Genomic DNA, 23,915 nt, shown 5'->3' on the forward strand with positions numbered 1-23,915 from the left:
AAGATACATTAATAGATTAATTAAGGAATTAAGATTGTCTTTTTATGTCATTTTACATTTATCAGATAGTTGAACCGCTAATTTACCAAACACTTTATTTAGCTTATCAGCAATAAGTTATCAGCTATAAACTATCAGTCATCAGCAATTAGCTAGCTTATCAGCTATCCAAATATTTTTACCAAACATAGCCTTAAGTCATTTGGGTTGGTTAGTTGGGTCAATCGAGTCATTATGCATATACGAGAAAGTCTAAGTTGGTCACAATCACAAATAAAAATGATTTAGACACACACTTAGATAAATTTTTTTTTAAAATAAAAGTAAAAAATGACCTGACTAATTTATTTTTCATTTAATTCTCTCCATTAATGTATGTGCGCCCAAATATTTTTTATTTGAGTTTGTGACTAGGTAAGAATTGCTCTGCATATACATATAGCTAAATTACATTTTATTTCACTCAAAGATTAACCCACAAAACTTTATAAAAAAAAGCATAAAAAATAACAAATTTTTTTTTTTGAACTATATTATAAAAAATAAAATAAAAAACATTTTTTTAAACAGATAGGATTCGCGAATTCGGGGTTTAAAATCATAAAACCCGACATCCCAACCAAAACCCTCAGCTTAATTTAGGGGTTAGAAACCCCTCCTCTCTCTCATAATCAAAAAAAAAAAAAAGCTTATAAATTGACAATATTATACCAAAATTTTCACTCCCGCGCTTGTGTTCGATAGAAATTGCCCGCCGTATATCCCGTCTCTTCATCGGCTCTCAACAGGAGGTAAGGTACGCCTCTCTCTATCTTTTGACTGCAAATGTGAATATTATTAGTGAATTCGACACTGACACGTTGACACCGGTAGTGATTTCAGTAAATTACATAATTGAATGTAATCATATGTGTTTGTTGAACACCGAACACACCTTTGATTAGAAGTGTGAGTGCTACAAACGTGAATTAATCACATGAGAAAGCGATTGTGAAGTACATATAACTATTATTTTCTGCAATTGACAACACTGATAGCTATGTTGTCTAGTGTGCTGTAGCGGAATTGCGTAGCAGTGGTAGAGCCGGACACAACGCTTTAAAGGATATTGTTGTGTTTTTCATTTTATTGTGATTTTAATGAGCTATGTTGTCAAGCGCGCTGTAGCATAACGCTGTTTTATTAGGTTTCTGTATGTGACGCTATCCGGGATTAACAACATAGATATAATTCATAGCTTTTATTTGAATGTTATTTTGATTCAATTATTTGACGAGCTTTGCTGACTTTAATATATTGATTTGTTTGTCACTTTTCCTCAAATTGAATCTCAGGCAACATGTCCGAGAATCCCGTACAGGCCTTATTTCATAACTTTGGGCAAGTCACAAATTTTGTTCAACATCATGTGTCTAATTTTATAGGCCATCTTCAGTTATCAGGACCCTCTGGTAAAGCCTCCGTTGAAGTGCCATTTTTAAAAACTACAACTTCTGTACAACCTCGTGATCCCGTTCTCAAGGTATCCATCATCAATGCCTTGCAATCTTAATTTTTCAACACTTTTATCATGAATGTTGTGCTAGTGAGTGTGGTTTTGTCGTTGGTTCTTTGGGCTTCTGACCTATAATCTTCTGTTATTATTATCACTAGTTATTTTGCAAAGGTTTTATTATTGCAACACTTTCCGGATTATATAATCCTAAATGCTTTGTTTTGCTAGTTATTAGTTAATAGTGAATTTTCATTTTATTGGAAGGGTTGGAGGTGAAGCAGAGCTTTATGCTTATTGATTATCATTTTTTGGAAGTGATATAGGCAGTTTTAATTGATTTACCTCAGTACTTATGCTGTTATCTATCTCTAACTCGGTTTCTTTCTAGGAAATCAAACTATACCTTACCCTTTTAATTTTCGCTTACTATTTACTGAAATCTAAATGTTTCATGATTTCAATCGTCAAGAATTAAGTTTATGTAGGGAAGGGTATCTTGACCATTGTTGTTAAAATCCTGATCAAAATCCTGCAACCCTACGGTTTTGCGATTTTGCTCTGCCTAACCGATTTGAATCCCGAGTAGAATCCTAAACTATGCAAAATCTGTTCGATATCATTTATGTTTGAGCGATTTTGCTCTGCCTTATAATTGGCGCATTCGTGATGTGATGTTGGCTTGTAGCATCTAGGTTTTGAGTCTTTGTTGTTTTATATTTAAGATTTTAGACTTTGAGTTGTTTATGATTTGAGACTAGATTGTTTTATGTTTGCTTTAAGATTTCAAACTTTAAGTAGTTTATGCACTTTCTAGTTGATATTTAATATTACTTGAGTAGAATGCTTCGATTTTGGTTGCAATCTTCAATTTTGTGATCTTGCTATCCCCTTTCGATTCTACAAAATCAATGGAGTAGATTCCTTCAATTTCGGTTGCGATTTTAGGTTTTGCAATCTTGCTATCCCCATTCGATCTGAATCAAAATCTCAATTTTGACAACCTTGATCTTGACAGTTATAGTGGAAGAAAGAATAGTACCACATATCCAGATATCCTATAATTACAAATTGTATAAATATTTCAATGCTTTTATGCATTTTACTATGTTTATTATTGTAATATATGTAAACATAGTGATTATTTGTACTCGTTTTAGAGAATTTTATTGAATCAAATTATTTATCAATCAATGATACAGACGTGCAGTATATATTTATGCATATGAATTTGTTTTATTAGTTTATTTTCATCATTCTGTTTTTGTAGGCCAAGTCCTCTACACCTGTGACTAAAGAAGACCTTGGAAGGTCTACATGGACTTTTCTTCACACTCTTGCTGCGCAGGTTTTGTGACTTTTGTCATTGCAATTGTTCTGATACTATTGATTCCTCCATTCTGTTCAATCACCTTGTTTTGCCATTACTTTATCTGATAATTGAGAAGTGGACAAATATATTAGTGCGTAGTGGTCATTTTCTCCCATTCTTGTTGATGTCATTGCTTGTTAACTGCTTTAGATTTGGGATTGTGATGTTCTTTTAACAAATTTAACTTTGTATTTCGTATAACTTTTTATGCGGTTAATCACTAGGTAATAATTTTGGTGTAACTATTGATAACATAATCCCCCATTAATATTGTATGAGGAGCCATTTCTCATTATTATGGTTTACTACCATTAGTTTACTAAAGTTTCAATATCTTTGAACTTTTTGTTTTCCTTAATTTTCACAACCAAACTAATGGATTAGTAGTGTTTTTTTGTTGCTGCTCTTTACATGCTGTTACTTGCTTTCATCCACAAAGTTGAATCATTGTGTTTTACGTCAGACATAATAAATATTAGAGTTAATAGTGCATTTGGTCCCTAAAATATGTGTCTGACTCTGATCACGTTTTAGTACCTGCAAAATTAGTTTTTAGATTCTGTCCTAACAATTTTAGATTCCTTCACTTTTAGGCTATGTTTGGATTGATGGAGAGTGATGGAATGGAATGGAGTGGGATATAAACATGTTCCATTGTTTGGTTTTGTAAAAGAGGAATGGAATGGAATGGAATATGATGGAACTCATTCCTTCCAATACCACTCATTCATCCAATTTTTCATTCCCCCCCAATTTGGGGTGTATCCAATGGAATGAAACACATTAATAATACAATCCCAATTTTACCCCTACTTTTTCTATTTCATTGTATGCCCCTCGTTCCCTCAAATTTTTCTCTCCATCGTTTCTTTTCTTTCTTGCGTGTCTCAGCATCAAAAACTCTTCACCCTTTGTGATATCAACCACACCCTATTGAAACACTACAACAGCATATGGAGCAGAAGGCACAATTCTAAGAGACCATGACTCAAGCAACTACCTTAAAGCTGTCAACGGAATCCTAAGACAAAATTCAAAGACGTTTGTTCCAGAGTAAGAAAGCGAAGGATTGATGAATTGTGGCCATTGTTCACCTCACCATCTCCACACTCATGGAGCCATGAACAGAACATGGAGAGATGCATCTTGATGACAAAGGAGATGATAACAGTGGTCTGAATGGCCTCCCATTTTAAGTTCCTATAGAATATCTAGATAAAATTAAATACTCATGAATGATGCTTTTGAAATAAAGGGTAAAAATGGAATAAACAGTTATAACTCTTTCCATTCTGTCCACTTTCCAAACAATGGAGTGTGAAATTAGTTCCATTCCATCATAAAATATCCAAACAATGGAGCTGAATCTTTGTTCCATTCCGTTCCGTTCCATTCCGCATCATTCTGTTCCATTCCATTCCGCTCCGTTGGTTTCAAGTTAGTCCTCGGTAGTATTGTTCTATTTAAAAAATGATGATGTGGCATTTTTTATAGGCTTAAATATGCCTTTAGTCCCTGCACTTTCATTAGATTTTGGCATTGATCCCTGCACTTTTTTTTGTTTGGAATTGGTCCCTGCACTTTGTAAAAATATTGGTATTGGTCCCTCTGTTAACTTTCTGTTAAAAAAAAAAAACACAAAACTATTGGTATTGGTCCCTGCACTTTGTAAAAATATTGGTATTGGTGGCACGTGGCATGAAATGATTGGGCCATGTCGCACTCCGTTAGTTTTGTGTTTTTTTTTTTTTAACATAAAGTTAACAGAGGGACTAATACCAATATTTTTACAAAGTGCAGGGACCAATGCCAAACAAAAAAAATTGCAGGGACCAATGCCAAAATCTGATGAAAGTGTAGAGACCAATGACACATTTAAACCTTTTTTATATGTATTTAACATTTTTTGAAAAAATATTTAAATAAAAAAATATCATGTATATAAACCTAAATATTATTATTTTTCAGTTTTCTACATGTGGTCAACAAGTTTGATTCAAAACAAAAAATGAGAATTTTAACATTTTTAGATACACAGTTCTGAAACCTAGTTTTTATTTTCATTTTTCAGTATCCAGATAATCCTACAAGACAACAGAAGAAGGATGCAAAAGAACTGGTATTTTTCTTTCCCTCCTGTTTCCTTTGTTATATATAATAGAACTTCAAATAGTCAGAAGTTAGACCACATCGAGGGTCTTATTTGAGTATTTTAATTGATAGGAGAAACCCTTTCAGTTAAATTTATGCTGTGATATTGTCCTATGGAACTATAATGCCGGATTTATGATTTATCATGTTGACAAGATTGCAAATTATAGTTACAATAAGTATACAAGAAATGTTCAAGTTTTTTTCCACCTTGTTTTACCTGTCATCAAATCAAGCTTTTGGGCTCATTTGGGCTTAAATGTAGTTTTGGGCTTCATATATATTGAGGGCTAACTTTTCAGCAACTAAATCTTGCTGGCCCGTTTCCAAAATCAATAAATAAATAAAATTTGCTGGCCTTATTTTGTATCACATGGTTGGCCTTATTTGTATTATCATGGTTGGTCTTCTCTTGTATCACCATGGTTTATCATGTTACTGGTTTAATAATACCTTACTTGAACATTATTTTACGGGTTTAATACATTATGTTTTCTGGTTTATTCACTTTCTGTTTCCATAACTTTCTGGTTTAAAAACAAGTATCTGGTTTATAAATCAGGTTTTCTGGTTTATACACAAGTTTCTGTATATAAGAATGAAGTGTGATGCAGGTTCAGGACATGTATAATATGTTTTCAGGACATGTTTCTGTTATATGTACCACATGTTTTCTGGTTTATACACAAGTTTCTTGTTGAATACAATCAGAAAAACAACATCGTTCAGGAATCAGTACACCATTACATGATATAATTCTGGACACCTCTAGAAAGATTACAACAACAGCACCCTAAACATGAACATTGTATTTCAGAACACGTGTTGCAACTAATGGAAACACAAGTAAAATTACAAGCACACTAGATAAAAAAGAATAGAACCATTAATTTATTCTTCATTTTAAGCTCATCCTCACATATCTTTGAGCCAGTTTCTTTCTTCTACATCAATCTTTATTAATGAATATGATATAACCTCTTTGGCACAATCGTTCATCTCATCATCAAGCCAGTAAAAAAAATTGCGTTCTTTTTCCTCCTAAAATCATATCCCCAAAAAACCAGGAATGAAAAAAGAATAACACCCAGGAAACCAAAGATTAATCCATAAAAAGAGGACATATATACCCTAAAAAGAGGACACCCATAAAACCTCCGTTTAAAATTTTTCGTTTGTCCTTGCTGTGCTGTCTACAATGGCGACTGGATACTATGATTCACGGGTTGGCAAAATGCTTGAGATTTTAAAAATAATGGGGCCAAAATGGGGTGGGGGTCAAATTACTTATAGGGGACCAAAACTGCATTTAAGCCTACACAATAATATAACTGGTACAAAACATACATAACATAGACTCATGTTCTAAACTTCTGATGTGGCAGTTTATAACAATGGATAACATTAAAGAATATAATAAACTGCGTTGAATTTTCCCTCCATATGGTAAATATTATATGCTTTGTGCTATCCTTCTAGAATATAAAATACTTGTTGTAACAGTATTTGAACCACAGGTACAGATTTTGTCTCGAATGTACCCTTGCAAGGAATGTGCAGATCACTTTAAAGAAGTTCTTAGGTATATTAATCTTTCACCATTTGATTGATCTGAATTGTTTGTGTTGGTTTTGATCCCTTTCTTTTTTATCCATTCAAATTTTCTTTTTTAGACTGTTAGACTATCACTTTTTTTTTTTTTTTTTTCCTTACAAATTTCATTTTAGTATGATTGGACAATAAATGAATGGTATCCTTGATGCAGTGGTTGGTGTAGATTTAATCCCTAGCGTCATTGATTAAGGCTTTACCCCGCAATATGATGTGTGTTCCCAATTATAAATTGAAAATGACAATTTCCTTTTTTTTTTTTGGTCATGGGTTTGGTATATATGTCCCCCATGTTTTGTATTCTTTTTCTATTTTTAATGTTAAGTGTTGGTATACTACACAAAATTGATAGGGTCTAAGAGGCCAACATAGTTAGAATTTCTTTCTATGGTGATGTCTTTTCATACTGTTTTTTTTACTAAAAAACAGCAATCATTGAAGTTGCTTCTCTTGGACTGGAATATCAAAGGTTTAGGTTGTGAAATCAGTCTCTTGCTAATGCAAGATAAGGTTGCCTACAGTAGACCCACAATGGATCCGACACTTCCCTGGACGTTGTCATGACTGGTGTTTTGTAGCATTCCTTATGATTAATTGCATAACTTTGTAAACTAATGATGGATGTTATTGAATCCTCCAGAAGTTTGAGTAATTTACAGCAGTTACTCGTGGGTTTTCACATGTTTGATTTATCTTTTAGATGGCAGATCAATAACGAATTTAGATTTCTTGTTTGTGCTTCAACAGAATAAAATGTAGCATTGCCTATAAAATTTATCTTATTTCCCCGTGACTTTCCTATAATTCGGAAAGTACAATTCAGTCCGACATGTTTGTTGTCGAACAAGATCGATCCATTTGTATTAATACAATTCTAGGATTGATTGATGAAAGCACTTCGAATTAGCATTTATTTACAACAAAATAGACCAACATCTCTGTTCATCTGAAACTGTCCAAATTCCTGCATACTGTATTCACAAAAAATTAGGAGTGTGTTCTCTTTCATTAGTATTGTTTGAGTTGGCTTAACTTCAAAAACTGTTTTACTTGGTGCTTGTGACCATCAATTCTTCTTTGCACTCCAATATTGTAGCTCTATGCATCTTTGATTTAGTATAATATTTCAGACAGTGACACACACATGCTATAGTTTCCACATGTTTCACTACTTTGTTAAATTAACAACTAAACCTAATTAACCCACTTGGCCTGGTGGTATTGGCTTGGGATCTGGGAGTGTGCTCCTCTTCAAGGTCTTAGGTTCGATTCTCCCTGGTGTCAATTTGGATGGGCTAATTTAGCTTCTTAAAAAAAAAAAAAAACAACCAAACATAATTTCTAATATACACGAGCTCTTACTTGAGTGCTCATTGATATGTTTGACAGATCAAATCCTGTACAGGCTGGGTCACATGCTGAATTTTCTCAGTGGCTATGTCATGTGCATAATGTTGTCAATAGAAGGTAAGTTCTGTTCCTTTTTCCTTCAATCATGTTACCGCTGACTATTATTGCTGCTATCATTTGGCATATATCTCAAACCTTTTTTTTATCATGGATTTTGAATTATGACGTGATTTTCTAGCATATAGACAATGTCGGCCACATTTATCATAATGGGCACGTCCTGTTAAAACTTGTGATGTGATTTTCTAGCATTTCTCAAAACGTGAAATCTCTTGCAACTTTTCCAATTTTTTTCCATGAAAAGTTCTGTAGTGACAACAGACAACAATCTGTTACTGGTTGAGACGTCCTTGTTATGTTTATGCCTAATAATAATGCCCCCTGCCCCTTTTATTATATATTTTAAAAACTTATAAGTTTGCTCAAACTTTTGTTTTCCATTTTCTGTTCCACTCTCCACCTAGTCCACTTTCAAAATGGGTCTCCACTCTTCACCTAACAACAAATATGATTTGGATTGGATTTATTTTTTTTAAATTGTTTTGGTTAGGATTGTGTTTAAAGTGAAGTGATTTACATTTTGATGATTTTACTCTGAAAGCGAGTTTGATATAAAATTTGCTTTTAATTTTTCATTCAAGATCAAAAGATGGTAGAAGGAAAAGTCAAATATAATACAATTCATCGTAAAACCAAACATACTCTCAAGGCTTGTGACAACTTATTCTAGCCTCTGACAAAGTGGTCTGGATCAATCTGGACTCTGATGATCCTTGCCATCTCATTGTTGTAAATGATTACTTTACACATAGAGAATTGCTCTTTGGGCCCCTTAGTTTTGCTCAAAAGCCCCTCGATTTATCGGATCGTATCTCTTGATCGCACAAAAACAATTGGATCGTGACTTCCAGTCAGCTTTTTTCTATCGGATCGTAACTCCGGATTAGCTTATTTCAGGGGTTGAGTAATCCAAGGGGTGCATAGAGCAATCATCTTCCGCATATTGTAAAATAAGCTTTGTGTGTTACCCGCACAATCATGCATTAAACCCAAATGGCTCTTACACGATGGTGTGGTATTAATTATTAAGTATACAAAACTTATTGAGCCTCTACTTAACAACCTAAGGTTTTAGGGTCTTAACAACCTAAGCTTTTAGGGGTTGTTGACTGTGAAGCAGAAGCACAGACACAAACAACAAACACAAACAACAGACACGATATTGACACGTGTCGGATAACAACACATGTCGGACACCAAACACATCATTAATCTGAAGTATCAGTCCTACATAGGTTGTTGTTTCTTGTGGTTCATACTTTTGAGTCGCTGGTGCTTACAAACTTTGCTTACAAACTAGTGTATTAATTTTCCTATGACATTTGCATTTGTTTGACAGCATCAACAAACCAATATTCCCATGTGAACGAGTTGATGCAAGGTGGGGAAAACTGGACTGTGAGCAGAAAGCATGTGAAATTACCGGAAGTACATCAATTTTTGGGAAGATATGGTAGATCTTTGTTTTTACAAAATAATAGTTATTTTTTGTAAGGGAAATAATAGGTATTTATACCATACAAGCTATTTATTGAATTTGAACTGTTGAAGAAATCTTTAAGATTGTTATCTACCGACTTTTTGTTTTTCTTTCGATAAATGTTATCTAGTGACTTTGTACATGATTATGTAAGTAAAGTCCATACAAAATTACATCCCTTAACTTAATTTTAAGTAACACTTGTCCTTTATTATTTTTTTTTTATCTTGCTTTATTCCTTTATGTTATAAAATGTCAACAAAGTTATTTTATTTATCAAAACAATAATAAAAAACTCCCAAAACATTTCATCAAAAATTTGTCAAACTCATAAACACACTCAAATCTTTATCATACAAACCAAGAAACTAAGATTTCATTGATAAAATATCATTAAAAATGATAAGATGTTGTTATTTTATAACAAAAATAACTAAATCGGGACAAAAAAAGATAAAGGACGAAAGTTGTACCTGAAATTAAGTTAAGAGACGAATTGTGTAATTTTACCTAAATTCTATGTAATATTGTTTACCTAATTTATTTGGAAAGATAAAGTTTTAAACCAGGATAATATTGATATTATTTGAACTCAAGATCAGAGATAGTGACCTTGTTTTTTCAAAATCGCTTGCTGTTTGTTATCTAGGAGTGAAAAACTTAAAAATGGCTTAGTTTGCTACTAAGATTGCAATTCAAGAAAACAAAGATAGTAGAAAGTAATCGGATTGTTTTAATTGTTTTGTATAAGAGAAAGTGGAAGAAAAGAATGATAAAAATATTCTATTTTATAGTTTGATTTGACATAAAATGAAAGGAAATTTAGTTATATTTATGAATGACAAAAATGATTTTATATTAACAAAAATATTAAAAAAAATTAGTCCAAATTTACACAAGATGTGCCTAACATAAAATTCAGACCAAGTTTCAGTACATGGCAAAACAGAATGCAAAAAATAGAAAAGCCAAAACATGACAATGACGTTACAAAGTAGAATTTCCAAAACAAACAGACGGACCATTCTTAACAGGAATGAATATTGACAAGGCTCGTAAATGTTAAGTCACCACCATGAATGAAGTTTCACCCTGCTTGTTGGTTGTTCGATAGAAGAATCCATATTTCAAAAAATCTTAGGTCACACTCCTTCCAAATAATATAACTAGTCGTCAGTCAATTTATTTTTTTGAAAAAATAATAATATATTAATTTTAACTTTTATTAGTATATTATTTTATATTTTTAATACACAATATCTATATAAGTTAATAAAATAGATTTTTGACATTTAATATAAAAAAACAACACACAAAAATCGCAATGTTTTCAGAAAATACATCAAAATTGAACCATTGTTTGCATGTGGAGCCAAAAACACTAGGATGAAATAATAGCAAAACATAATGGCTTGTTAGTCATTTTAGAACAAAAATGTTCGTCTCTCTATGCTTTCCGTCCAAATTTGCGAGGAAAGTTTTGGGGACTATTACTTTTTTTCTCCTGTGTTTTTCATGCGTCTTATTTTTGCTATAAAATATTCTTTGTTTGAATTATATAACTTGAATTCCTTTAGAGGGATTTTTAGATTTTAAAATCCAAAACACGTTGGAACCTATAGATGGTGTTGTAGTTGATATCAAAGGTTGACCATCATACGATCCTCACAAAAAATGCAAAAAAATTTCAGGGTTCGTATGAATTGTCAGTTGTGACCATGATATCATGAACCCCTTGTAAATAAAAATAAGAACTAAAATTTTAGAAAGAATGAGAAATGAAGAATGAATAAAAATATGGAAGGATGCAAGACTATTTATAGCTAAAACAAGTTCGTAGATTGTAACTACAATCAAAGAAAACATTTAAATTGTCTAAACTGATAAAAATGAAATTAACAAACCACGAACCGTCTAAACTTTTGATGTAAAGCCATCTTTCATAGTCTGAGAAAGTTCAATTAATATAATTATACGAAATATTCAGAGAAGAATTCGGATTATATATTCCCTAACCATCCCTAACTATGTATAATAAACTTGACGTTTGGAGGGTTTTACATGGTGCGTTATATATGAAAAAATATTAAACGACATAATTCAACAGCGTAAAAGAACATAATTCACCAGATCGTTCCTCAAACAATCAAAGCTAGATTAGGAGTCATTTAAGCGCTCCAACAAAGCCTCGCGAGCCATGGCTAAGTATATTGATCATCTCCTTAGCTCTTCTTTTCAATTTCTAAAGTAAATATGTAGAATTGATGATTTGAAGTGAAATGGTGATGTTGGGTGGTGGTTGTTGAGAGAGACACAAGGGAGAAGGGAGGGAAAGTTGGAAAAATATCGAGATCTAGTGGGAAAATAATTACTAATATTTTTTTTAAAATGATTTTCAACTAGTGTTACGTTTTGTTTTTTAAGAAAAAGATTTTGAGAAAAACTAAATCTATTAGCTTTTGATTAGAGTCAAGAATGATTTTTTTATAAAATATTATTTTTTTTATTATAAAAAATCATGCACAAACACTTCAAAATAAAAAAAAAGTGATTTTTATTTTAATAAAAATACATAGTTTATTTATTTTTTTTGAAAAAAATCCTAAACAAATGCACCCCTAATCAGATGGAGAGAGGGATTATCCCACGATCAGATTCGAGTGATTGCTTTTTATTTTTAGTTGTTAAACTATTTTCGCTAGTGCAGATGTTTTGTATATTTCGTCCTAAATTCCGGTAGGTCTTGTGTTTGAGTTAATGCAATCTAAACTAAATTGAACAAATATCCATTTATTGATTTCATCACATATTTTAACACACACTTTTAAAACCGTCATGTACAGACATCACACTAATACCAGTACAAACATCACATAGAAGCCAATATGCATATGCAACAATATGCCATTACAAACATCACACTAATTAATTATAAAAATGAAACACTTAAGCCAACCCAGTGCAATAACCCATTACTAGTTATTTGTTACATTCATTATGACTTATAGAGCTATCTTTGCTTTGGCAAGATGAGCATCAATATCTCGAGTGCATTTGCCAAAGTATTCCATGTAGCCATTTGGAGGGTCAATATCCTCATTGATCTTCTCATATTCAACTGTCCATTTAGCAGCAGCAGTGCCATCACCCTTATCAATTACTTCAAGGATGAGCTTAAAGACCTTATAGTGCTCATCAATATCTCCACCAAAGAGCTTATAAGTGTTTTTTTTGTTCAGTTCATCAACTTCTACAACACTCTCATGACATGTGTGTACCTTGCCATCTGTTGTGAATTATGATGGCACGGGCAGTTAATACAAATAAAAATGAAAACTTTGTACACCCTCCGGTCACTATTATAAGCAAAAATCTACATTTTAGATTCATTCATTTAATGATGCACATAGTCTTTATTATAGACCACATACATCATTAAATGAGTGAACCTAAAATATAGTTTTTTGCTTATATTAGTGATCGGAGGGTGTATATAGCAACTATAGAAAAATACAATCACCCATTTTTTAACAAATAAACTATTATATTGTTTTATTTTACCAATAAATAGTTTTGTATAGAAAAAAAAGGAATAATAAATATTTTATAAGGTAAACCACAGTTATTCTTTATATGGTTGATTTTAATCTCTCAAATAATTCATAATTGCTTTTTATCATGATTCATAATTTTTATATACTTCTTTTCATTACTTTTTATTCATTTAACCTTTTTTGAGATCTTATAATCTATATTAACAAAATTTACAAATTAAATTGAACACATTTTTTAACATTGTACTCCCTCCGTTTCAAAATGAGTGTCGTTTTAGGTGTTTACACATATATTAAGAAATGCAATGATTAAAAAAAAGAGAATGGTTATTTTATCAAATTATCCTTATTAACTATTGGTTCGTTTTAAAAGTAATACTTTGGAAGTAGTGTGCAGAGTATTAATTGGAGGGTACAATTGAAAAGAAAAAGTTATTATTGCATTGGAAACTGAAAGTGACATTCATTTTGAAACAATTTTTTTTTGTCTAAAGCGACACTCATTTTAAAATGGAGGGAGTATTTAAAACTTTAAGAGAGGAGTTACCCAAATGATTGTTGTTTTTTTTTTTTTTTTTAGGAAAGCAAATGATTGTTGATTTGTCATTAGGTTCTATGGGGAATATGGAAGCCTATGAATGATTATATTTCCCGTTCAACATAGTCAAAAGGAGAAGAGGTGGTTGAAATGATTAAGCATCTATCGTCAAAATGGTTTTTGGGAAGAAAAAAAATCAGGGGTAACCATGTTTGGTTTGTCGAATGTATTGATATAAGTAATTCATGTATTGATAAGTAACCATGTACTTGTCTAGAAGTCCTAGTTCAAATGGCAAATGCCGAAATGGCAAGGCCGGATGTCGTGACTCGGGTTTGAACCCGAGACCTCACAGCTGTGTGTGAGTTTATTTTCAGTGATTTACTATTTTTTAAGTAACCATGTACTTGTTTCTTTCTTATATTTCTTTAAATGCACTTTTAGCCCTCTATGTTTGCCGCCGTAGCAATTTTGACCCCCTAACAAAAAAAATGCAATTTTGACCCCCTATTTTTGCCATGTTTAGGGAAATATGCTCTTTTGACCCCTTATCTTTGCAAAAAAGTTGCGATTATGACCCATTTTTTGGGACACGTGGCGGCTTCCAAGCATAGCTGGAAAAATTAGGGGGTCAAAATTGCATTGTTTTTATTTAGGGGCCAAAATTGCTACAATGACAAACATAGGGGGTCAAAAGTGCATTTAAGCCTTCTGTTAATTCACAATTTTTTTTTTTGTTATTAGAAGTATAGTTATCATTAAGAATAAAAATTAAACATAAAATCATTAAGAATAAAAATTAAACATAAAAAAAAAAATTCAAATCAAATAAGATGATGATTTGGTTATCGATCAGGTGAACTGAATTAGAATTAGTTAAAGATGAAAACTTTTTCAAATGAAATAAGCTGATGATCTAGTTATCAGATCAATTGAATTAGAAACACAATTATTATTACCTATGACATAAGTCCAGTGTTTAACCGAATCAGTGTGATGCCAATCTTCACCTTCATGAAGTTTGGTATGATGAACTCTTTCACAAAGGTTTTGCACTTCATGAAGTTCTTTCACAAATAGATTGTAGAACTTGTCAGCGGGTGTTTTGATTCCAACTTCAGTACTAAGCTTACCACAGAGCACCATTTCTTTGAAGAAATATAAGAAAGAAACAAGTACTTAACCAATGAGTGAGTTGATGAAAGTGTAGGCAACGCCATGCCTTATATAGAAATCGGATTGCATTATTATTGATTATTATTCAATAGAGGCAATAAATTATATTATATGCGTGCTCTCCCACCCGGGAGTGGTTATAGCGCATAAGGAAATCCTTATGTGCATAAATCCTAACGTAATTGCTTCCTACACCCCAAAACGCGAAAACAAACTGAATCATCACCGTCGTTCATCATCATCACCACTGGAATCTTCAATCTCATCATCAACACCGTCGTTCATCATCATCACCGTACCGGAATGCGAAAACCATTTTGCTGTGCAAATGGTTTCTGTGAGTTGTACTCCAAACCCATTTTTCTGTGGAAATGGTTTCCAGAATCTTCAATCTCATCATCAACACCGGCGTTCATCATCATCACCGTCATCACAGTATCGGAATGCCAAAACCATTTTGCTGTGGAAAACCAGATGCACTTAATGGTTTCCAGCAGTTGTACTCCAAAACTACTTAATGGTTTTCTTTGATCCAGCAGGGTGCAATTGAAAACAGAACCGCCGGAAATCACATTCCTGCACCGTTTCCTTAGCATCTTTCGAGATCTTCGCACTCGTCGGTAAATCTTTTTTCATCATTCTGCTCACGTTTGCAATCGGTAGGAATCGGTCTTGTTCTCGTGGTGATAACTCGCTGTTCCCGGCGTCGGTGCTCCTCCGGATTCATTGTTTGAATCAGCCATCGCCGTCACTACTCTGAATCGTTCGATTACGCGGTTTCAGAAACTTCTCCGGAGAGTGGTGATAGAAGTTTGACGGTGGTCGGAGAGGTTTGACGGTGATTGCTCCGGTGAGGAGTTAAGAGTGGAGGGAAATTATGGAATGAGCGTGATGTCCGTTGGATTGGGTTGGTTTGATTGAGATCCAACATGATGTTGTTGTCTGATTTTTTGGATGAAATCTGATGGTTGTGAAGTGTTTATGCACGGTGCATAAGGATTTCTTTATGCACCATAACTTTTGCCTGGTTAATATAATAATTGCTAAGGTTTTAGTCCCTGCAAATATGCCTCGTTTTGATTTTAGTTTCTGTAAAAAAAAATGTTTTTGGTCCCTGCAAAAATTTTTGTTTTTTAAAATAGTCCCTGAGCCCATTTTTGTGATGATTTGCATACTTGGCACATGATGACTGAACCCATTTTGTAGTTTTTGGTCCCTGCAAAGGGACTATTTTAAAAAACAAAATTTTTTGCAAGGACCAAAAACAATTTTTCTTACAGGGACTAAAACCAAAACGAAACATATTTGCAGGGATTAAAATCATATTTTAGCCTAATTCTCATAGTTGTCACTCATGATCTTCTTAACCTATGTGAGTTTTTTTGTTCGATATGGAATTCCAACTATGTACATGGTGCTCAAGTATATTCGTGTGGTAAAGTTTGAACCTAGTGCAGATTGCGTCTTTGGAGGTTTGCTTGGAAGGAGGTGTATCGAGGTACCAATTCTAAGTGTCCTAGAAGAATCAATAAAATTGTGCTATTTTAATTATTTTAATGTATTTTCTTTTTACATTTTTTGTTGCAAAAGATTTTTTTCATAATCAAAATTCTCTAAAAATATATTTTCAATAGGATTAATTAAAGTGAGTTAAAAAGAAAAATATATCTATACAATCCTGGGTGGAGCAATTCCTAGCAGTGGCGGATCTTGACCAAAATGTTAGGGGGAGCCGCACATACTAACTAAAAAAAATTTCAAAATACTTTTCGGTGTTTATTAGCTAAAATATTATAGTTAAAATTCATAAAAGACTTATATAATTTTTTTTTGACCGAAAAGAGACTTATATAATTTTATTAAACATTTAAAATAACATTAACACAACAAAAATAAAATATGTATCAAAGGAGAGGGCATTTCCGTAAAATAATAATGTAGGCTTTTGTTGCACCCAGCGATAGCATTGGGTTGGCTTATTTGAGAATTTTTGCTTTTCACCAAACACAAAAGAAGTTCTACCATATTCTTCAACCCCTTCTCTCCAAACCCTTAAATCTTTCGCAATCATTTTTTTTTATCAAGTTTCTCAATCAATTTGAATATAGAACAATTTCTCAATCAATTTCTCTCATATCCATTATCATCATCTTCTATCCCAATTTTTGTTTCTTCCATTCGGTCCAATAATCTTCCACGCCCTTTCTGCTTCTTTAGATAGTTTTGTCCTCCAATGCCATCTCTTACTCAGATCGCGCAACTGGGGCTTTCCAGAAAACAAGTGTCACTGTATTCTTTCCAGATAACATGAGAGTTAAAGGAAGGGGATGAATTGAGATTTGAATCGGCGGCGACAAGGAAATGGAAATTTGAGATCAGCGGTCGAAGGAGTCTATGTGGACGGTTAAGGAAATGAACCTATGGGGGTGCCGTGAGGGAGAAGTGCTCAATAATGCAATGGTAGTGTCTATATATATATATATATATATATATATATATATATATATATATATATATGGGTTTGCTAGGATACACCCACTAGTTTTTATTAAGGTGTGTTTTAGTAAAGATATAACTAAAAAGTTGTTAAATACACCTTAAGGTGAAAGTTGCCAAAACACTCCTTCTAAAAAATAAGTGGGTGAATGTTGCCTGAAAAAGCTTCTTTTTTCGGAAGAGAGGAAAGAAACCTCTCTTTACCTCAGATAACTCTCCAACCTCTCTCTACACCAAACCGACTTCCACCTCCCTCAACCCTCTCAATCCAAACTCTTTCCTTGCGATGTAGACTTCCATGGAGGCGGTGCGACGAGATTCGACTCTGCACCACCTCTTTTGTGCTTCGACGTCAGTTTTGGGGTCGGTTTTCGCCGATGAAGGTTGCTGAATCCTCCACCGTCGCTCTTCTTTTTCGTCGCTGCTATTGAAGTGGAGGAGGTTGTTTGAGCCAGAGTCACGTTTTGATTTGATACTCGTTTCAGATCTGATTTCGATTGGTCGGTTTCGGGTTTCATGATTCCGAGATCTTTCCTTCCAAGCTGGTGGTTCTCGTCCTCCTTTCAGGCGTCGGTGGCTTCCGTTTTCTGTGTTTGTGTGTTTGTTTGGTTTGTTTTGTTTTCTTCTTTACTGTGTATGGGTGTGGCTGCGGACCTTGATCATTTTTCTACGGTGGTTGGCCTCAAAACCCAAAAGGGTCAGTGTGTGATTCAAAAACCCGAAATGGTCTGGTTCGTTTAACTCCAAAGGGTTTGGTTACTGACGTATTGGACTCATCCCTCGATCTGAGTTCTTACGCGTTGTTTGAAACTGTTGTGTTTGGTGATATGATTTTTTCGATTCTCTGATATTCCAGGTTTGTTGAGATTTTCAGGTTTCGAATGGTCATGTCTACCTTCACTCTGGTATTGCTCGAAAGAGCTGTTGGCACTTGGATTTGTTACCATGTTGGTGGTCGATCCATTCACTATATTAAAACTCTAAATGTTCTCTGCATATATTCACTTTTCATACTTTTTTGTAACTTGGTTTCGTACCCGTACGCGGGTTCGCTCGGTTGCGTCTGTGATTAGTGAATTTTGCTAGAATAGTTTAGAGTTGATCAACTCGGACTGTATTATCACGATGTATTCCCGTTTGGTTTATTTCTGGGTAAGGTCTAATGTCCCCCCAATCTTTGTATCTCTTTCTTTTTTTTATAATTTCTATTTTGCCTAAAAAAAAACTCTTATAAGCATTTGCTAGAATACACCCACTTATTTTTTAGAAGGTGTGTTTTATCAAGTTATAACTAAAAAGTAGTTAAATACACCCTAAGGTGTAGCATGCTAAAACACTCCCACCTAAAAACTAGTGGGTGTGTTCAAACAAATCCCACACACACACACACACACACACACACACACACACACACACACACACACACACACACACACACACACACACACACACACATATATATATATATATATATTTATATAAAGTGGGGGGAGCCGTGGCTACCTTCCGCTCCCAAGAAGATCCGCCACTGATTCCTAGTCAAACACTTTACCTCCCTTCCGAATTTCTAAGGCCCTTTGCTCTAGAAATCAGAGTGTTAAAAACCAAAAACACTGTTAAATTAAAATAATAATTTTGATACTCTTAAACAAAATATTACCATGGGTGGCCGGCCCTCCCACCTGTGCTCAAGGTCACCCCATCAATAATGGCAATGAGGAGAGTGGAACCAAGATAGAGGTTGAACGTCTATTCAACGTAGGAATGAATTTGGGTGTGACAAGTAATAAAGATAGGATTACAATGATTGGTAAGCTTGTTGAGTTGGAAGGCATAAACACGATTCCAAGTGTTCATCTATTAGAGATGAATAGGCGGACTTATGATTATGTCCCTGCTCATCTTATATGAAAGAATTTGATGTGAGACCATGTATAGTTAATTTGGTAGAATACAAAACGTGTTATATTCATTCTTTTGAGTTTTATACACTATGTATAAAACAGTTCAATTCCAGACGACTTTAAGCATTGCCGACTGACCCTACAAACCAACACGTGTCTTTTCAACGTGTTTTGTCCCCACTCGCACGCTTACCGGGAAACTTCCGGTAGGTCACCCATCCCAAAATTGCTCCAAGTCAAGCACGCTTAACGGTGGAGTTCTTATGGAATGAGCTATCGAAAAGAAGATGCATATTGTTGATATAGGTAGTACCTAACAATTCTTATAAGCCTTCCTTCAACCATGTAGTCCCATACCTACACGGCCTTAGGATCCCTCTCATTCCGATGTGATTCGGTTCCTCTAGAAACTGTCGGGAGCCGCTCATTGTCGTGCCTTGTGCACCGGCGATCACTCTCCTGCTCTCGTCAGCCGTGGGTGTTACATGCCCACCAGCTTCCGCCTGGTTCGTCCCCGAACCACACCGTACTGTGAGAGGTCTGCTCTGATACCATTTGTAACATCCCAGACGACTTTAAGCATTACCAACTGACCCTACAAACCAACATGTGTCTTTTCAGCACCAGCTTCCCCCTGGTTCGTCCCCGAACCACACCGTACTGTGAGAGGTCTGCTCTGATACCATTTGTAACATCCCAGACGACTTTAAGCATTACCGACTGACCCTACAAACCAACACGTGTCTTTTCAGCGTGTTTTATCCCCACTCGCACGCTTACTGGGAAACTTCCCGATAGGTCACCCATCCCAAAATTGATCCAAGTCAAGCACGCTTAACTGTGGAGTTCTTATGGAATGAGCTACTGAAAAGAAGATGCATCTTGTTGATATAGGTAGTACCTAACAATTCTTATAAGCCTTCCTTCAACCATGTAGTCCCGTACCTACACGACATCAGGATCCCTCTCATTCCGATGTGATTCGGTTCCTCTAGAAACTGTCAGGAGCCGCTCATTGTCGTGCCTTGTGCACCGGCGATCATTCCCCTGTTCTCGTCAGCCATGGGTGTTACAAACATCATGATGATACAACATTCTTAGGGAGAATGTAATATAATGTAATGCAACTCTTCGTTTATTGCTCGATTTGATCGGAGATGAAATTAAAACTAAATAAAATTTTCATATTCTATTATTTTGGAATTGACTTTGAGTACTTGTGTATTTTTTGAAATTGATTTTGAGAATTAAAAAATTTAACGTAACATATTGAGAATAAATGAATGTGGTAAATGAATGTAGTGATAGCCGAAGATTGATTTTGTAAAAAATGTACGTTTAGGGACTTAAAAAAACAACATCTCTGTCAAGAATTTATAGTTTGTTAGCTTGCCTAAAACCAACTCAAGTTTATTCACGTTGGGGGTCAAAGTGAATTAAGTCATGCTGATTGTACCGAGCAAGAATTAACTCACGTGAGAGTTATTTTGGAAGTTTGGGGTGGGAATGAGAAAATTTGTTTGGGAGAAGAGCAATTTGCTTACTATTTTTAATGTTATTCTCTATCGCTACACTATTTTTCCTTTTTGTTTATCCATTATTTCAAATAGACCATGCTTACTTTCTCTTTTAGATGTTTCAAAATGGTCTTCATGTGAGCCTCTATAACGAGATTAGGAAGTCTTCACTACATATATTGTATTCTCGTGAAATTGAACATAAGTATTATCGAGATTAATGATTAATTATAATTTCCTCCGACAATCAATGATTTAGTAAGTTTGTTGTTAAATAAAATGTTAAAAATCATTGTAAGTTTTAATTAGTGTTCAATACTATTGATGCAGTTTTACGGTTAAATCTATTATTTATTACAGTAAAATCCTCTTTTGTATCAACCGGATGACCTCCTTAGGGTTATAACATTTTATGAAATACTTGGAAGAGTTTGGCTCCATTAAAAGTTTGTACATTTATATCATGTATTTAGTGTAAAACTACAGTAATAGACACAACCATTTATGTGGATATTTCCTCACCTTATGTTTGGGTTTGAGTTAATACATTATGTTTAGCCTTTAAAGTGCACATAAAAATATAAGCTAAAAACACACAAATATGCATTTATTGATTTTCATCACATAACTTAACACACATTTTTCAAACTGACACATACAAATGAAAGATCCATTGAAGCCAATATGCATATGCCAATATGCCATTACAAACATCACATTAATTAATTATAAAGATGAATACTTAAGCCAACCCATGCATTAAGCCATTACAACATATTTGTTACTCTCTTTATAACTTATAGAGCTATATTTGCGCCTTTGACAAGATGAGCATCAACATCTCTAGTGACTTTGCCAAAATGTTCCATGTAGCCATTTGGAGGGTCAATATCCTCATTGATCTTCTCATATTCAACTGTCCATTTAGCAGCAGCAGTACCATCACCCTTATCAATTACTTCAAGGATGACCTTAAAGACCTTATAATGCTCATCAATATCTCCACCAAAGAGCTTATAAGTGTTTTTTTTATTCAGTTCATCTACTTCTTCAACACTCTCATGACATGTGTGTACCTTGCCATCTGTTGTCAATTATGACGGCACGGGAAATTAATACAAATAAAAATGAAAACTTTGTAACAACTTTAGAAAATTAAAAGCACCTATTTTTTTAACAAATAAACTATTATATTGTAACCCTAAAAAGAAAACTATTTTATTGTTTTCATTTTTCCAATGAATATTTTTTCTAAAGAAAAATATGAACAATAAATATTTATAGGTAAACCACATATATTCTTTATATGATTAATTTTAATCTCCCAAATAATTCATAATTTTTACATACTTTTTTCAATACTTTTTATTTATTTAATATTTTTTGAGATCTTATATTCTATATTGACAAAATTTACAGATGTAATTGATCACATTATTTTTAATATTGTACTTAAAATTTACTAATTAATATCTCAGTATTTTTATTCAGTTTGCTTTTAATATTTTTTTTTATGGTGTCTGAATATAGAGAATTGCAGTAACATTTTGCCATTGTCGGTTGTGTAACTGAGTTAAGCTTACGAGTACATAGTTTTTTTTTTTTTTTTTTTACAAATGTTGTGTGAAGGTAATTATATCGATTATTTATTACTGGTATTATTTTTTGAACTACCAGTGTTGTTAATTTTATTTATGTTGTACTGGGCATCCAATTATTGACATATTTTATGAGTTCTCTACTTAACTTTAATATTCCAACACAAGTCAAACCTTATACCTATAGGATTATTTTCGACATTTTTTATGACTTCTCTACTTAACTTTAATATTCCAACCACAAGTCAACCTTATATCTATAGAGGATTATTTTTTATTGATGTTTACATGCATGTGTGTACAGTGTTTCTACATGATTACAAACTATTAAAATGGTTATTTATCCTTTGCAAATGTTATTATGTCGCTTTCCTATAAAATCAAATCTCTTTAAGAAGCACGTTTGTTTGTTGAATGTTAGTTTGCGGGACCATTTGGCATGAGATTTTCAAGTGGAAGGCTGCGGATGATTATATTTTCCGTTCAAAAGAGTCAAAAGTGAAAGAGGTGATTGAAGGAGGGATAGGCATCAAACCAACCTTATATCTTTTAGATCAAAAGTATACTTTTTCTTGTGAACAGACAAATTTTAATATGTTACTGTAGTTGTTAGGTCTTCTATAAAAAATGTTAATTGTTAGGTTAGTCTCAATGTATCCAATCTTTATAGAATTCATTTGGTGTTCTTTTAACTCACTAAACCTTTTTTCTGTTAGAAGTATAGTTATAATTGAAGATAAAACATAAAAACTCTATCAAATAAATCATATAAGATGATGATTTGGTTATCGATCAGGAGAATTGAATTAAAAACATAATTACCTATGACATAAGTCCAGTGTTTAACCGAATCAGTGTGATGCCAATCTTCACCTTCATGAAGCTTGGTATGATGAACTCTTTCACTAATGTTTTGCACTTCATGAAGTTCTGTTACAAATAGATTGTAGAACTTATCAGAGGGTGTTTTGATTCCAATTTCAGTACTGAGCTTACCAGAGAGCACCATTTCTTAGAAGTAAAACAAAAAGAAGAAAGAGAAGAAAGAAAACTAGGGTTGATATGATGAAACTGGATTCAATCACATGCCTTTAAATAGAAATTGCTTTACATTATTTTTATTTTGTTTTACATTACATCCTTGATTACACAATAAAGGCAGTAAATTAAAGGGAAATGTTTCACGTGCAACTTTTGATTTCCAGCAATGGTACTCCTATCTTTTTTGTTGGCATTAACTTAAGGACCAATAAGTCATGATTGTTGCTAGTTAATAGCTCTCATAGTTGGTTGTTATTCTTAATCTCCTAAAAGAGTACATATATACAAATAATGTGAAGGTGAGAAAAACACAAGAAGGGGGGTTGAATTGTGTTTTTAAAAAATTCTTCGTTTCTCCTAAACTGAACACACTGGTCAGAAGCTAAGTGAGACAGCTTCTGAAGTGATAATCAGAATCTGAACGCAGCTGATAAAAACAGAGAGAGAGAAGAAGAAAGACACAAAACAATTATACTGGTTCCTTCCACAATCCAGAAGTAGTCCAGTCCCCCTTG

General features: G+C 33.5%; 3 protein-coding genes across 4 annotated transcripts; 1 reads left to right on the plus strand and 2 right to left on the minus strand.

Moving 5' to 3' along the window:
- Positions 1–594: 594 nt before the first annotated feature.
- Positions 595–9,764, plus strand: LOC146898686 (FAD-linked sulfhydryl oxidase ERV1-like). Of its 2 annotated transcripts, none has more exons than XM_085734123.1 (7): positions 595–791; positions 1,335–1,522; positions 2,763–2,840; positions 4,936–4,983; positions 6,533–6,597; positions 8,016–8,093; positions 9,436–9,764. In XM_085734123.1, the coding sequence occupies exons 2-7, from the start codon at positions 1,340–1,342 to the stop codon at positions 9,551–9,553; spliced, it is 570 nt and encodes a 189-aa protein (XP_085590249.1). In that variant the 5' UTR covers positions 595–791; positions 1,335–1,339; the 3' UTR covers positions 9,554–9,764. The 2 variants fall into 2 exon arrangements, with proteins under 2 accessions (XP_085590249.1, XP_085590247.1); XM_085734121.1 differs by having other exon boundaries at positions 622–796.
- Positions 9,765–12,346: 2,582 nt separating this feature from the next.
- LOC146898687 (MLP-like protein 43) lies at positions 12,347–14,865 on the minus strand. Its single transcript, XM_085734124.1, has 2 exons — positions 14,628–14,865; positions 12,347–12,862 (listed from the first exon to the last, which is right to left on the minus strand). Exons 1-2 carry the CDS (start codon positions 14,812–14,814, stop codon positions 12,579–12,581), a joined length of 471 nt encoding a protein of 156 aa, XP_085590250.1. The 5' UTR covers positions 14,815–14,865; the 3' UTR covers positions 12,347–12,578.
- Positions 14,866–21,342: 6,477 nt separating this feature from the next.
- On the minus strand, positions 21,343–23,428 carry LOC146898688 (MLP-like protein 43). The gene is made up of 2 exons (XM_085734126.1): positions 23,182–23,428; positions 21,343–21,845 (listed from the first exon to the last, which is right to left on the minus strand). Exons 1-2 carry the CDS (start codon positions 23,366–23,368, stop codon positions 21,559–21,561), a joined length of 474 nt encoding a protein of 157 aa, XP_085590252.1. The 5' UTR covers positions 23,369–23,428; the 3' UTR covers positions 21,343–21,558.
- Positions 23,429–23,915: the final 487 nt, after the last annotated feature.

The sequence above is a fragment of the Medicago sativa genome, chromosome 8 (genome assembly GCF_051527215.1).
Source record: "Medicago sativa cultivar Bolivia chromosome 8, Bolivia_mono, whole genome shotgun sequence".
NCBI classification, from domain to species: Eukaryota; Viridiplantae; Streptophyta; class Magnoliopsida; order Fabales; family Fabaceae; genus Medicago; species Medicago sativa.

Bases quoted from the DNA above. Each gene is read 5' to 3' on its own strand.
- LOC146898688 (XM_085734126.1), bottom strand. From the start codon at position 23,368: ATGGTGCTCTCTGGTAAGCTCAGTACTGAAATTGGAATCAAAACACCC. The intron at 21,846-23,181 runs GTAATTATGTTT...AATTGACAACAG, and splicing joins ACACTGGACTTATGTCATAG to ATGGCAAGGTACACACATGT.
- LOC146898687 (XM_085734124.1), bottom strand. From the start codon at position 14,814: ATGGTGCTCTGTGGTAAGCTTAGTACTGAAGTTGGAATCAAAACACCC. The intron at 12,863-14,627 runs GTAATAATAATT...AATTCACAACAG, and splicing joins ACACTGGACTTATGTCATAG to ATGGCAAGGTACACACATGT.
- LOC146898686 (XM_085734123.1), top strand. From the start codon at position 1,340: ATGTCCGAGAATCCCGTACAGGCCTTATTTCATAACTTTGGGCAAGTC. The intron at 4,984-6,532 runs GTATTTTTCTTT...TTTGAACCACAG, and splicing joins AGAAGGATGCAAAAGAACTG to GTACAGATTTTGTCTCGAAT. The intron at 6,598-8,015 runs GTATATTAATCT...TATGTTTGACAG, and splicing joins CACTTTAAAGAAGTTCTTAG to ATCAAATCCTGTACAGGCTG.